The following is a 14404-nucleotide window of genomic DNA, read 5'->3' as shown; positions in this document are numbered from 1 at the left end:
CAGGTTGGACGGGGCTCTGAGCAACCCGATCTAGTTGAAGATGTCCCTGCCCACGGCAGGGGGGCTGGACTAGATGACCTTTAGAGGTCCCTTCCAACCCAAACTATTCTATGATTCTAATGTTGTTGAGAGCCTTCTGCGCTGCAAGTGGCCTATGAGTTTCCTTTAAGGTGGAGGAAACACACCATAGAAGAGTGCTATGCAACGCTGCTAACAGAGGCATGGGGTGTCAGCATTGCAGAAGGTGAAAGCAGTAGGGCAAAAAGTAGATCAAGTAATCAAGCCAACAGTGTATCCAACTAGAGAAGCCCTACCTACACACATGGACTTACTGCAGCCAGAATATGGGGTAATTAGCAGCACGACTGATCCTGCTAATCTCACTGAGGCTCTAACACAAACCATGCAAGAAGTGCTCCAAGCTGCAACCTGGGGTGAGGTGTGTGTGGCCGATACATCTAATGGAGCCAGGGATCCCTGCTCAGCTCATCCCCTATTGCAACATCAGGCCACCTGGGAGACTCACTGGGAGGGATGTCAGCACTATGAGTAAGATGAATGCAAATTTTCTGTCCCCAGGGTGGACCTCCCCTTCAGCCCAGGGGATTGGAAAATATCCCAAGCAGATACCGAATCTGTTGAGAGGACTCCTGCAGTGACCCCCAGTATTTGGCAATTACATCACTGGAGGAGACACAAGGCACATGGGTGATACTAGGGAACCGGTGGGAACAGTGGGCACAGAGCCCCCCTCAAGAAAATATGCTGGACCTATTGACCCTGGTCAGTGTCTGCCCACCTACAACCACACATGCTGTTACGTGGTTATGTGGGTACACCACATTAATACAATGGCAGCTGCATTACCGGGCTACTCAGTGTGTCCTTGCAAGTTGCTGTAAGCAACAACACCCGCTGCCTGTGGAGCCCCAAACTAGTCATGATCAATGCAATGATGCTCTTTTTGACAGCTTCCAACTGGACTGCCAATGTACCCCAATTTTGCTTCCATAATTTAGCACTGTTCAAGGAACACCTCCAATCCCTGCGATCAGCCAGCCTCTGGGTACAACTCTGAATTATTATACAATCCCACAAAGCCAAGTTTCAACACACAATCAGTGGTGTGGGCCTGTGCTCTCAGTACTACATCAAGCACAGCTGGACCCAGCAACCACTGAACCATGGACCCAAGCAATGGGGCTCATAAACATCTGATGTGGCTTGGTGCTAATTTTCTGCTATTTAACAAAGCATAGTCATCAGCATGACTACCAACAGTCACTAGGAGTGGCTCGCAGGGGTTTGAAGGAAACCTTGACAGCCAGAAGTGAAGTGAGAGTTGCCTTAGCAGTCTATGCCAAGGCGACAGTCATGACTCAGTAGGAATATTCAGCTGTCCAGTAAGTATGGGTGAAAAGCCTGAGAGCCCAAAACAAAATGTTGTAAAAAAGTGTTGAAGTAGGACCCTGGGCAACCAAGTGGAAATGCCAGCATTAACACCAGGTGTGATGGGTTGAAACTAGGCACTAGAGGTAAGTGCTAAGGAAGCTACCACCAGACATCATACATGAATAAGCAATAACCACTGACCAAGGACTAAAGACGTAAAAGGCTAATGGACAGAAGGGAAGGTGGAGAAGACTGACAGCAGGACCACCCCATCCTGATGGGCACTTGGTAGATGTGCTCCAGGGATGCCGAGACCTCTCTGCACCACAGTCACCATGTGCCAAGCACTTGTTTGGTCTCTGCACAGTGGTAAGTGCTGCTGGGTGCAAAGGGGGTGCTGAGCCGAGCTACGTGGCCAGGGAACACCACCGGACTCATAGGGTCTGCCTTGACATCGCGTGCTGGTTTATAACCTGAATAAAGCCTCTTGACTGAAGGGTACTTAGTTACCCCTCTGTCTCCAACACTGTTTAGAAAACATTTAGTCTCAGAACAAAGGTCAACAGCCTGGCAGCGTTGCTTCTCTGATACTGCATGGACTGTGCTGACTTGACTGTGCAGCAGACAGAGCTTTCTGTGGGGATTTCACATCCCTGGGAGAAGCACATATTATTATCCCTTCCTGTAACATACACAGTTTGCATGTGTGTATATGTGTGTTGTATTTGCACATATACACATACAAATATATCTAATTATACACACACATTTTTTCAAAACAAACTAGTTTACTGACAACACTTGCCTTCTGGTGGAAAAGCTGAGAGAACAAACACATGACAGATGCCTGTCACACTGTATAAAGTGCCAGCAGAAAATGCTCAGATACTACAGCAATAAAAGCAGTAAAGATCTCCGAGCAGTAGTGCCTGGTCCCAGGCTCCAGGGTGTGAAGGAATTAGAATTTAAACATCCAAAGACACCTAGGACAGGACAGGATGGGGTGGGACGGGACAGGATAGGACAGGATGGGACAGCCCACAACAGCACGTGCTCAATATAGGTTAGCGAAGGTTGGCTCACACGTGATGCACCTCAAAGCAGGTGTTTTCTGAGGGAAAGGACCATATGTCCTGGAAATGTAAAATCCTCCCTCAGGGAACATGGGGCCTCTGTGTATCTTGTTCACAGCATGGGAAAAAGGTTCACAGACCCCACTGGGGCAGTGTGATGGGCTGAGCCCCACCACTTAGACTATGGTGCCATGAACCTCACAAGACTGGTGCAAAGTCACGAGGTTTCGTTTGGGTTTTATATCACGTTTCTGAAAGCTGTTTCCTGACTGTCCAACTCCCTGAGGAAATCCCTTGAAGGCAGTCTGCACGTGGGCACGTGCACGCATTTTTGCATCGCCTCTGCCTAGCGCCCCACTGGCAGGAGCATGGGGCAGGCAGCGGTACCTGCAGGAGCTGCGGTCAGCACGTCTGTCCTGCTCCCACTCATCTCGCTCTCCTGCATCTCCCTTCCGTGCTCCCTCCTTCAGTGCCATGCCATGGACCTGATCACGCAGGCAGGAAGAGGCAAAGCCTTTTCCTCTTGTAGCAACTAGAGCATGAGTCTGCTTTCAGGTGCTGGAGTATCAAGAATGGGGTGTATGGATGGCAGCCCATGTGCCAGTCTGCCTCTGGGCACCTTCTCTGTCTCCCATGTCCAGCTGAACCAGGGCTCTTGATCTGCCATGAGTTTCTCACATGACCAGAAAACGAATAAAAAAGCAACGAAGGAAAGAATGAAACATCACAGGATTGGTGCACATGGGAATCTAGAAGAGTGACCAGGCTGGGGGCAGAGTTGGTGAACACCAGATATCCAGAACTCCAGAAGTCAAACAAAAGAAGAAGAAATGAGACTTATTTAAAATGCTAATTAAAAACCCAAGAATATTTGCATCTTCTGCTTGCTGTTTGCAAGCTGTTTGCTTGCTTTCTGAACCTTTAGGGCACACTCAGGTCATAGTTTTGACCCAACCTCTCGGGTTAGGAACGTCCCTCTTGAATGCAAACTGAAATTCTCGCCTTACTGCTGCTCTCTGGAACCTGAAGCTTTGACCTGCCCGTCCCCGAGCAGAGTCCCTGTCCCCTGGGCACTGCAAGAGCTGGCAGTGCACACGGGTGCAGGATCCTGCAGCCAAACACCTGTGGTGCTCCCCACTGGCCTCTGCAGAAAGCCGCCCCAGAGCTCTGCTTTGGGCACGCAGGGAAACGTGCCTTCCTCCGGGCATCTTCCCTGCTGCAAACCCCCAGAGCCTGCCTTGTACTTCCAATTAATTAGAGACACGGCATGCCAGCAGGGCTGGGATCTGACGCCTGCGCTTTTCAGAAGAATAAATTATACAGTGTTCAGATAGACTTCCACATAAAATAGGTTTAAATGAATATCCAAACCAAACTTGTCACATTCTCAAGAAAACAGTCTCCATTAAGGAAAAATGGACAATTTATTTCTGTCTGTTCAAATGTGATCACGATTACATTTTGTAAAACTGTAAACTATTATTATTTTAAAGCCAAATATTCCCCCGCAGTGGCAGTAACCCAGCATGGTAGAGCAAGAAGCCCTCAGTTTGTACCTGACCGCAAATTGATTTCAGTGGGAACAGATGGATCTTCAGCTTTTGGGAAAAAAATCCAGTTACTCATTTTGGTGCCTGGTTATGGATTTAAAAGGCTAACTACAGTCTCTTCTGACCACGCTGTTTATTACAGTTTACAAGAAATAGAATTTAATTCTATTAATTGTAAAATAATAATTTATATAAGTGGGTTTTCCTTTTTTTTTTTTTAATCTCATAAAACTTGATGTTTTAAGTTATTTGAAACTGTTTGTACTTTATGGAATAGTTTTCTATAATGATCTCAGGAAAATGTAATCACATCACTGCAGTGTTGTTTGGCACTTTGCATATCCTGAGTTAAAGTGATGTAACAGAAGTCACAAGGTATACTAAAAATGATAAAATTAGATTTTGTTTTACATTGTAGCTTTCATGCATGCATTTGTGGCAGTGTATAGTTACTACATCAAAATGTCAGCCCAAACATTGAATAAAATTACTAGGATATTTCACTTAAGCACAGCTGTCTTTCAATCAGAGAAGTTCAAACAGCAGCATTCAGACTCTAGTTTAAAGCACGATTTCAAAGTTGAAGGGGGTTAATCGAGCTCATTATAAAGGTAAGCATTATTTAGAAAATTCAGATCCAGATCTGTGTTATGATCAAATGGCCCTTTTTCAAAAACAGTTCTGGTACTTTAATCTGGGCCCTTCATAACTAAAATATTTTAATTTCCCTTCTTTCCCAGTTATTTTTTAAGTTTCCTCCAAAGTTATACTCACAAAGACATTTCTTCTTCGATCATGTGCTAGTGGGAAATAACAGACAAGTAGTGTGCCTCTAACAGTGACTGCAACGAATCATCATAATTTTTTTTGCTGCTTATGAAGATTACTCTGGTATACTATTTATTCATTAATTATTTTTGTATTTAGCTTACTTAGCAGTAGTGTTTTCAGGTGTTTACTATAGTGGACATGCCCTGTCCGAACACAGAATCCCTCCACCTCACACCACAAAGACGTACTTTAGGAGACCCTTGGAGTAAGCTGTTTGTAGAAGTGCAACCTTAGCAAGGTTAAAATTATTAATGTGATGATCATTCTGCTTTGTGAAGTAAAAAAGCATCAACTGTGGTGGGGATAAACCATTTATTTTATTGAAAATGAAATATTTTTCATGAAGAACAAAGCCTATCATGCAGGCATCAAAGCAAAGGCAGGTGTTAAAAATATTATGCTGAAAGTTTTTCAGGATTTAAACAATTAAAGTATCACCTCTCTGAGGCATGACTTTGCTTTCATGCCTTGCATGAAAATCTGTGGGGCTAAGAGTGAAATGGAAACCAGTCAGTTGTGTCCATTAGGAAATAGAGCATCAAACACACCAGAGTCAGCTAATCTTTAAATGTTTAATACAGTTCTGGTTCACTACCTCACTCCCTGCCTTGCCAGCTCCCAGGACATGCTGCGTCCTCCTCTCCGACTCAGAGAGCCTTTAGAAAGGAGCCTCACACCAGTGTCACTTGTCTCTCATCTAGGTAAAGTGCTAAGTAACGTGGAGGATGACTCTGGGGCCACTCACACCAGTCAGGTACAATAAGGCAGCACTGGAAAAAGGTACAGGGTTAACCTGTGCTCCTGATGGAGCAGCCAAGTTTTGTGTTTGTAGCTCACTAGCTAACCCTGCCGCTTCCAATGTGTTGGTCATAATGGCAAATCTGCAGATTACTTTGTATTTTCACACTGCCATGCTTGCATCCTTTGCTTGCTTTCTCACAGGTATGAAATGCTGGTTCCCACCAGGAGAAGGGGAGAAACAACAGGACCGTTGTAACTGCTGCCAGCTGGTGGAATTCCCTGAGAGCAGGGGAAAACAGCAAGGTCAGATGAACTGGGTGAAGTAAAGGAAGCTGCCTTGTGAGCTGACCTGTCCACAAGAGTTTCTTGTTCTTCATCCAGTCCAGGTGGGGTTGTCCCCAAGATCCTGCCCAACTCTGGGCTGGCACCCAGGGCCGGGCCCCTCCTCTGGCCTCTCTGGGGTGGGCAAAGGAGTGTCTCATCTGGCAGACAAGCAGCAAAGGAGCAGCAGGAGGATGTGGTCTTGCCTCTGATTCAGAGCTTTGAAAAAACAGCTCTGAGGCACTGAGGAGCAGACAGCTTTTCAGCGGCCGCTCTTGAGGTTTTGTGACAGCTACTGCAGCAGCTGCCAGGAGCCTGTCTGCACTAGAGCCTTATTGTACGAGGCTGTGTGGGTACTCAAGCACCCACGAAGCAGTCTCTGCATCTGAAGAAGTTATGACATAAAGAGTGTAAAAGGGGAAAATAGTGGCAGTGCCTTGCCTGAAGCCAGTGATGGAGCAGGAACCAAACCTGGGCAAGGCACATACCTGCCTGTTGTCTCCTTACTAAGGCCTTGTACCCCTCCGAATCCATACCATGCTGAGTAAATATCCAGCTTCCCAGTAAAACCTGGGTTTACGCTTAATATTTGGTTCTGTCCCAACCCTGTGAGAGCCTCAAATGAGTATGTATGAGTGGGACCTGAAACCTGTGACCTCCAGTAGCAAGAACGCATGCAGTCAGCTAACAGGCACAGCACTGAGACTGTAACGGAGGAAATACTGTTGGTAATAAAAAGAAATTCTCTTTGGCATCCCTGGTGCAGAAGGGATCCAGCCCAGCCCTCGCATGACATCAGTAAAACCCCACATCGGTCACCCAGCCCCACTCTAGCACCAGCTCACTGAATGGGAACAGCATCCCTAAGTAAATAACAGCAACTGTTCCCGGGCTGCCTGTGCTCTTATGCTGCATCTCTCTTTGCGTTTTAGGGGTGTTCCCAAGGAACAAGCACAGGCAGCAAAGCAGCAGGAAGGGACCCTACCCCATTCTCTTCCCTGGGGGCAGTAAAGCAGAGCCATCCGGGCAAAACCTTGGCTGATGCCCCTCCTGTGGCAATCTCTGCTGCTATCAGATTTCAATCTGACCTATAAATTATTTGTGTTCTTCCATTGTTGCCTTTCACTATCTGCATTTCAATGGGTTTACAATAGGAATGATACAAAAAGTTTTAATATCGTAGTTTGGAAAATGTTATTATTGTAATAATCACTCCCTGGCTCTAGGGCAGGTGCTACGTGCTCCGCTGCAGAAAGTTTCATGTTGGGATGTGTGGACCACGGCCTGCCAGACGGCACTGGTGTGTGCTCAGAAGAGCAAGCTCCTTCCCAGCCGCTACACTGGATCCACACCTCCCTGTCAGAAATTTCCTGAGTAATAGCTGGTTTTGCCAAAGAAATCTTACACGCTTGGGATGGGAGCAGAGGTAGTCCAGATGTTTGTATGTTGCTTGTTAGTTAAAGGGGATACGACCAGCTTGCCTCTAAAAACGTGGCCACCTGAGAAGTTTTGGCATACTGCTGTAACACTGCCTGGCGCCAACGCAGGAAAACAAGTATTTTGATTTCAGTGTGTGTTTCTTTTGAAGACTATTCCTGTTCAATAATCATTAAAGCATTTGTACAAGTCGCACTGACTTCAAAGAAATGTACTTGCAGGTTCCAGTTTAAGTGCTGTACCAATACATACAGCCTAAATACCTGCTAAGTCATACAATGTGGCTTTACTCCATAAAAAGAATGCTGATGTTTGAAATGCCTCACATAATTAATTTTCTGTCCTTGATCTTAAAAACAGACATAGTCTAATGTATATTTTGTGTCTTAATGCTTTGTTTGTACCTGTCTCAAATCTTTTTCATTCTATTTTCTTTCTTCTCTTTGTAATTGCGACTGGATTTCCAAGAATCATTGAAATCTTTCCTTTGGTTCCCCTTACCAAATATTACTTGATCAGAAACTACAGCTGGTTTTGTCAAAAATGACCATTCTGCAGTGTCAACTACTCTACCAGCACTAACATGGCAGTGGCCTATTTAGATGTCTGATGATCCTGAACACGGTTACGTTGCAGTATTTAGTATTCCTCATTTATTACTTGTCATTAACTTATTACCTCAGAAATATGAGAATCCACAACAAGCGTAGTTATGTGGGGCTTGGCCTATGTACTACAAGTTTGAAGTTGCAGTTGCCTGATAGTGTGTGTGTGGGGGGACGAAGACTGGATATTTGCACTAGTTGTCCATCCCTGACCAGTTGAGGGGATGGGACTTGATGGCCCCAATGGCTTCTCTCAGCCTCTGTAACTTTAAGTATTTTAAACCTACTTTATGCAGTCCTAATCAGGAACAGTATAATTTACAAAGACATTACAACCTATCAATCTGAGGATCCTCATCTAGTGGACAACTAATGCCTCCCCCATCAATTCATAGTCACTACACAGCTGAATTCTTCAGCCTTTCAGGAAGGGTTTTGCAGCTTGTCATCTGCAGACCCTGAATACAGGGATTTCTAAAATATATTGAAGAGGCCTATGAAAGGTGACCAAGAAAAGCATGTTCAGGTATGTTATCTAGCAACCCACACCTGCAAAACATCTAAAAGGATCCACACTTCCACTGGGAAATTTTTCAGATCCCTAAATTGAAAAGCAGCAAAGACATAAAACTTTAAACAAAGGATAACTCTTAAAATGAGAATAAAACCATATTGTCTTGCATTTCAGCCCTTTCCTCCTTAAGTCCCAGAACACCCTTCACAGGAGTATATTCAGTATTTACACCTGAGACTGCAGAGAAATGAGCTTCTAGGGCTACATGCATCTGGATTTAACCAGCTGTGTCCTGTTCCTTCTTTTTCTAGAATTTTGCCCACAAATGGGCAAACATGAGTGCTTGAGATTTCTAAATGTCTAGATAACCTGGGCATGCTCATGCAAACAAACTTTACTATATAACCTGATCTAGTTGAAGATGTCCCTGCCCACAGCAGGGGGGTTGGACTAGATGACCTTTAAAGGTCCCTTCCAACCCAAACTATTCTATGATTCTATGATATATGTGCTGGCCCAGGGACACAGGCACACTCGGTCTGACACTGGCTGGATGCACCGGCTGTACTGGATACACACAGATCAAATGACGCAGTGTGGCACCTGCTCAGTGTGGCAGATACCTCTCCAATGCATTGAATTTACTGTGCATGGGCAGGTTACCTCTGTAGCTTCTGGGCATCTTAGACCAAAGGACATATGCCACACCATAAAACCGTTGAGCAGGAAAGCCTGGACACAAACATGAGAGTTCTGGTTTGCAACACTGAATGTGCCTAATAAATATTGTAGGGAAGGAAATGTATTCAGTTGGAAGTATAGTTTAATACTGTTTTTGCCTTAAAGAGTCCTACAATATCCCTGTTTATTCTAGATACTTTCCATATTTTTTTATAATGTTGCAGATAAATGCAGTAACTTAACATTACATATCCCTCAGCAGGGGTATGAAGAATTTCTAATGCACACATACCATGGTGTGTTAAAGCATAACAAACATACCAAAGGAGCTCCAACAACAAATGACCATCCAGTGGCCATAAAGTAACTCAGATGTTACAATGCAAAAAAACACCTTTTCCTCCTGTTAGGAGGGAAAAGCCCATGGTGAGATTTTTCATTTAACACTACATGCTTACCACTAGTTCTTACTAAAGATGCTCACTTGATCAAGAGACTATATATCATATCCTGGATCTTAGGATACTCTAGTCCTCACGTACATGTTGATTAGGGCCACACAGAAGCAAGCAGTTACAAAATGTATTCGCTGGGAACTGCGTATAAGTCAAACCAAGTGTTTGGCTCCCTCTGTGCTGTCATGCTTCTGAAGCTGCTGACTTAGTATTTAGTTTATAGTAATTTGGTTTATATTTGTTCTGTTCGCAGTTGCTATTTAAGCTAATCATGCCCTTCCCCCAGCAGACTGTAGCATGAGGGAAACAAAGAAAGGGTTTTCTAACCTTACAAACTCTACAGGTGCTCTTCTTTGTGTGAAATAAGCTATCCCATGAACACCGATGCCTAAAACACCTATAAACACTGGGTTCATCTCAAATGTACTGCATTTATGGAGGCTAGTCTCACTCTAGCCTCCAGTCCACTAAAAAATGCAGAAGACTGCGATTGCCAACACCCGCTGCCATCTCTAATTACCGCCCTGAACAGCAAAGGTCAGCACATTACACCTGATCAGTTCAGGGGGTTAGGACCTTGCCTGTAGGCTGCAACGAAGGAAGGCTTCGACCCAATCTGAAAGGGAGGGGGTAACATCAGGTGACCTCAGAGCACTTTGAAGAGAAAGCAATCCCATCAAATGAGAACACAAAAAGGTGTCAGGGGCCTGGGAAAACAGATCTGTGCTCCAGCAAGGTGTTTGGCCTGCCCTTAGGAGCAGGACTTGATCTCAAAACCCTGCTAACCCCTGCTGCAAGCGGTGCATGGGAGACCCGACCTCTCTGGAGTAAGAGCAATGCACACCTTGGAGTGCAACTGCTACTCCCCACCCAGCCTGCACAGGGATTGCTTTAGGGGAGAGCAGTGCACCCCTCTTTGAACGCACACAGCACCCAGTCCTGCTCAGTGCCCACACACTGCCCTATGAAGATGAGCCAATGTGAGTGATGACAGCGCTCCCACCGCTTTGTGAGCTACCTCCTGCAAAGGCCCTCGGCAAAGCAGCTGACCAACAGTATCCAGAGAGATATTAATACACAGCAGGTCCACCAGCAGATGACCCGGGGAGCTGCAAGCCTGCCTGCATGCTCGTGGCACACTGCCCTCTGCTTGCAAGAGAAACCTCAAAGAGCAGAGGGAAGTCTACATGGTGTAGATGTGACTCCTCTTGTGTACATCGTTGTATGTCTTTTGTGTGTTGAAGTGTGTGTGCCACCAAATGGTAAGTGGAGAGAAACAAATATGTCAAAGACACTGATGGTGGTGACTCAAACAATGCGCTGCTGCGATGGGAAGGCAGCGATGTGCCCGGATAGGATCAGCCTCACGGGCTCTGTGTTTGCAGACTGCTCTCCAGACACCACACACTTCTAAATCAACTAAAAAAGGCATAAAAGTGGATCAAAGTATTTCACTGCCCTCTTACAGCCACCTTTCTGCAGGTCTCCCTTGACTCATCCGACTTAGCAACATAGTGGAGAGTTTCTGAGTTTTGGGCATGGGTGCTGCGTAAACTGCTGCCATGCAAAGACCACAAGAACTCCCTGGGTTTTCCCCAATTTCTGTTGTGAAGAACAGCACTGCTTACTTTCCCCTTGCAGCCAGGGCCACCTATTTGTGATCCGCAGAGTTAAGAGATTGAGATCAAACTATCAGTCCTTTCTCAAATGACTATCCTGGGCAATAACCTGCAACCCAGCTCTGCTTGGCAAAGCCTACGTCTGTACCCTGGAAACAGAGATATCTGGAAGAGACTGTCTATTGATACTATAGGTAAAATGCAGGTTGTCTTTCTTCCCACTTCTTGTTTACCCAATCCACAGGAAAAAAAGAGGCAACAATGAGAAGTTTTGGACACTAGGAACAGACAAGACCACTACTGCTGCCTGTCCCCTGGAGCTGCTGCGGAGAAACCATCTCACCAAGAACCATATTCCCAGAAGTAAGTTTCAAGATAAAAGCAGGCATTGTACAAATACCATCACCCTGGAAAGATGGAGCATTAATGCTCTCCCACCCTGCAGCTTCTGCCAGAGCTACAAACTGACTGGCACCACTTTTCCCCCAATGCTCTTCTTGCCACTGGCACTGCAGCAAGCCTGTGCAGAGGGGACCAGCACAGTGGTGTGAAAAGCTGATCACTGCCTTTTGTAGGACAGTACCTATCCCACCACGCAGCTCGCCATGGAGGAGATCACCACATGTGACGGCCTCGCAGCCCTGGCAGGCTGGAGCCCTGGGAGGAAGCACTTTTGGCCGACCTCCCTGCATGGAGGGGCTGAAAGGACGTCAGGGGCTGCCGGTCTGCAAGCAGCAGGAGCCCAGGCTGGGACACGCGGAGGCGGCAGCCTAGGCAAGATTCCAGCAGGGGGGAAACACAAGCAAGAAAAGGAAAGAGAGAAGACTAAATGGGGAAGGACATAGATGTGTGTGTGGAAGAGGAGATGGGCGTTGGGGATTCACGGCACACGATTCCCTGCTCAGTGCCTCCATGCTGTGTTAGCCTGGCTGCTCCCAGAGAAACCAGAGCGGGGCTGCCTGTGGCTGGCGCTGTGGCAGGCACAGGGAAAGGACATGCCTCCAGATAAGGAGATAAAAATGAATCCCAATTACTGGATACTGCCTGCATCCCGCAAAGAGCTAAACAGAGAGGGTGGAGCAAGGGCAAAGGGAGCAACCTCCAAGCTGCATCTGTGCCTTTGCTAAGTGAACATCTCCACAATTCATGTGAGTATTTTGCCACTTCTTACTGAGTCATATTAATTCTCACTTCAAAAAGCCACCAGAGTTAGCGTAACGCTCACATACACTGTGAAAATCCTGTATCTGCTATTGTAGGAGACCTATTATTAGCAAGGCATTATTATTATCTGTCATTTGGATTGTAAGCTGTCTTACTGTGAGCTGGTTCATGTGGATCGCTCTGCATCAAGCTCCTAACCCTGCCACTGCTACGCTTCTGTAAATTTCCATGCGGACACACTAATTTCGGGATCAGGATCCAAGGAGGATTTAATGAAACTCAGCAGCACTCCAGGATGTGTACAGTGCCTCCCACCATGGAGCCCAATCTCCACCAGGACTTGTGCCCACTACAGACAGTGAATAATTGCATTGGCAGGTCTGAGCAGGGAGAGGAGGTTGAGCGGTGTGGAAGGAGTTTCAGTGCCTGCACTGCGAGGTGTATGTACCTGATCCTCCTCTTGGCTCTTCTGCATACAACTAACTTTCCCATCTTTCCAGGTTTTTCAACCAAAAGGATCTTATGACTGCCAGAAAGGTAGGGCTGGAGGTGGCGGGGAAGGGAGGGCATTGCCACTGCAATTGCCAACCCCAAGCTTTGGAGGATGACTTGGTTTGGAGCTGCTGGAGCCAGACCAGAGCCAGTGACCCTGCCTGGGGGAGAAGTGGGGGCAGAAAGGGGGAGTGGTCCTTTCCTCACCCTGATGCCTGAGTAAAGGGGAGCGGGTTTAGCAAGACAGACAGCAGTGGCTACAAAGGGGAATGTTTCTTACAGTCACTGTGCACAGCATAGGGAGGCAGCAGGCTGATGGGGGAGAGATCGTCTTCAGGCCCCTCTACCACTGAAGGGGGCCCCTTGGGAGGCGTCTTACCGGTGGGCAGGGGCAAGGTGGAGACCGTGTTGAGCAGCACCACGCAGACAGCCACAACATCCCATAACTTCATCTTAGATCTCCTTCCAACACGGGCCCCTGGCAGAGAAAAGAGGCAGGGTTAGCCCCCAGCTGCTGCGCTCCCCCAGTCCTGCCCCCTCCCTGCCAGCCCTGAGACAAAGCTGGGCAGTCTCACACCCCAGATCAGCCTGGCCAGGCCCCGGGACAGAGCACGGGGAAACAACCTGTGCCCAGCTCAGCCTCCCACCCCTATCGCCTCCCAGAGCGAGGGAGGTGGGCTCTCCCCAGTAAGAGGTGTGGGAGAGGGAGGCGCAGGATGGCCTCCAGCCCCTCTATGCCCAAGCGAGCTGCTTTGGGGGATGCGGGCAGGCAGGTCCCAGGAGCCTGCGCCCAGCGACGTGGGGGTGTGATGGTGTCCCTGTGCTGGCAGGCAGGTCACCTTCTGCTTGTCCTCCTCCAGCACCTGGGCAGCACCAGGGCACTTGTCCCCAGCCTGGGCCAAGGTGGACCAGGCTGATCTGGGGTGCAGGGCTGTGCAGATTTGTTGTGCTACAGGCAAACCTTCCTTTCCCTTTCCCTCTCCTCTCCTTCCCCCTTTCCCTTTTTCTCTTTCCTTTTCCCTTTCCTCTTTTTTTTTCCCTTTCCCCTTTCCCATCCCCTTCCCAGTCCTTTCTCTTTTCCTCTCTTTCCTTTCATTTTCCTCTCCTTTTCTCTTTCCTCTTTCCTCTTCACTTGTGACCTTTCCTTTCCCTATCCTCTTCCTTTTCCCCTTTCCCTTTCTTCTTTCCTTTTCCCCTTCTCTTCCTGTTTCCCTTTCCCCCAGTTTCAGTATTTCCCTTTTCCTTCCCTTTTCTCTTTCCCCTTTCCGTTTCCCTTTCCTCTGTTTCCATCTCCCTTTCCTTTAATTTTCCTCTCCTTTTCCCTTCCCTTTCCTTCTCATTTCCCTCTTTCTTGTTTCTCTCTCCTTCTCTTCGTTTCCCTCTCCTCGTTTCCTTCTCCTCCTCTACTTTTCCTTTTCTTTCTTTTCCTGTTCCTCTTCCTTTTCTCTTCTCCCTTCCCTTTCCTTCTCTTCTCCCTTTACCTTCTTCTTCTCTCCTCCTCGCTCCCCGGTCGCCCCGCCCGCAGTCAG

At 47.2% G+C, this 14404-nt stretch overlaps 1 protein-coding gene across 2 annotated transcripts in view; it reads right to left on the bottom strand.

Moving 5' to 3' along the window:
* GDNF (glial cell derived neurotrophic factor) overlaps positions 1 to 13327 on the bottom strand; it is a 19414-nt gene extending 6087 nt beyond the window's left edge. Inside the window, exon 1 of one of the 2 annotated variants that reach the window (XM_009329434.1) lies at positions 13156 to 13327. In XM_009329434.1, coding sequence (XP_009327709.1) covers positions 13156 to 13327 — 172 coding nt within the window. The remainder of the gene's footprint in view (positions 1 to 13155) is intronic. The other variant, XM_009329435.1, reaches the window with a different exon arrangement.
* Positions 13328 to 14404: the final 1077 nt, after the last annotated feature.

This window comes from Pygoscelis adeliae, unplaced genomic scaffold (genome assembly GCF_000699105.1).
Source record: "Pygoscelis adeliae isolate BGI_AS28 unplaced genomic scaffold, ASM69910v1 Scaffold47, whole genome shotgun sequence".
In the NCBI taxonomy this organism is placed as follows: domain Eukaryota; kingdom Metazoa; phylum Chordata; class Aves; order Sphenisciformes; family Spheniscidae; genus Pygoscelis; species Pygoscelis adeliae.
This window is presented reverse-complemented; position numbering and strand designations above follow the sequence as displayed.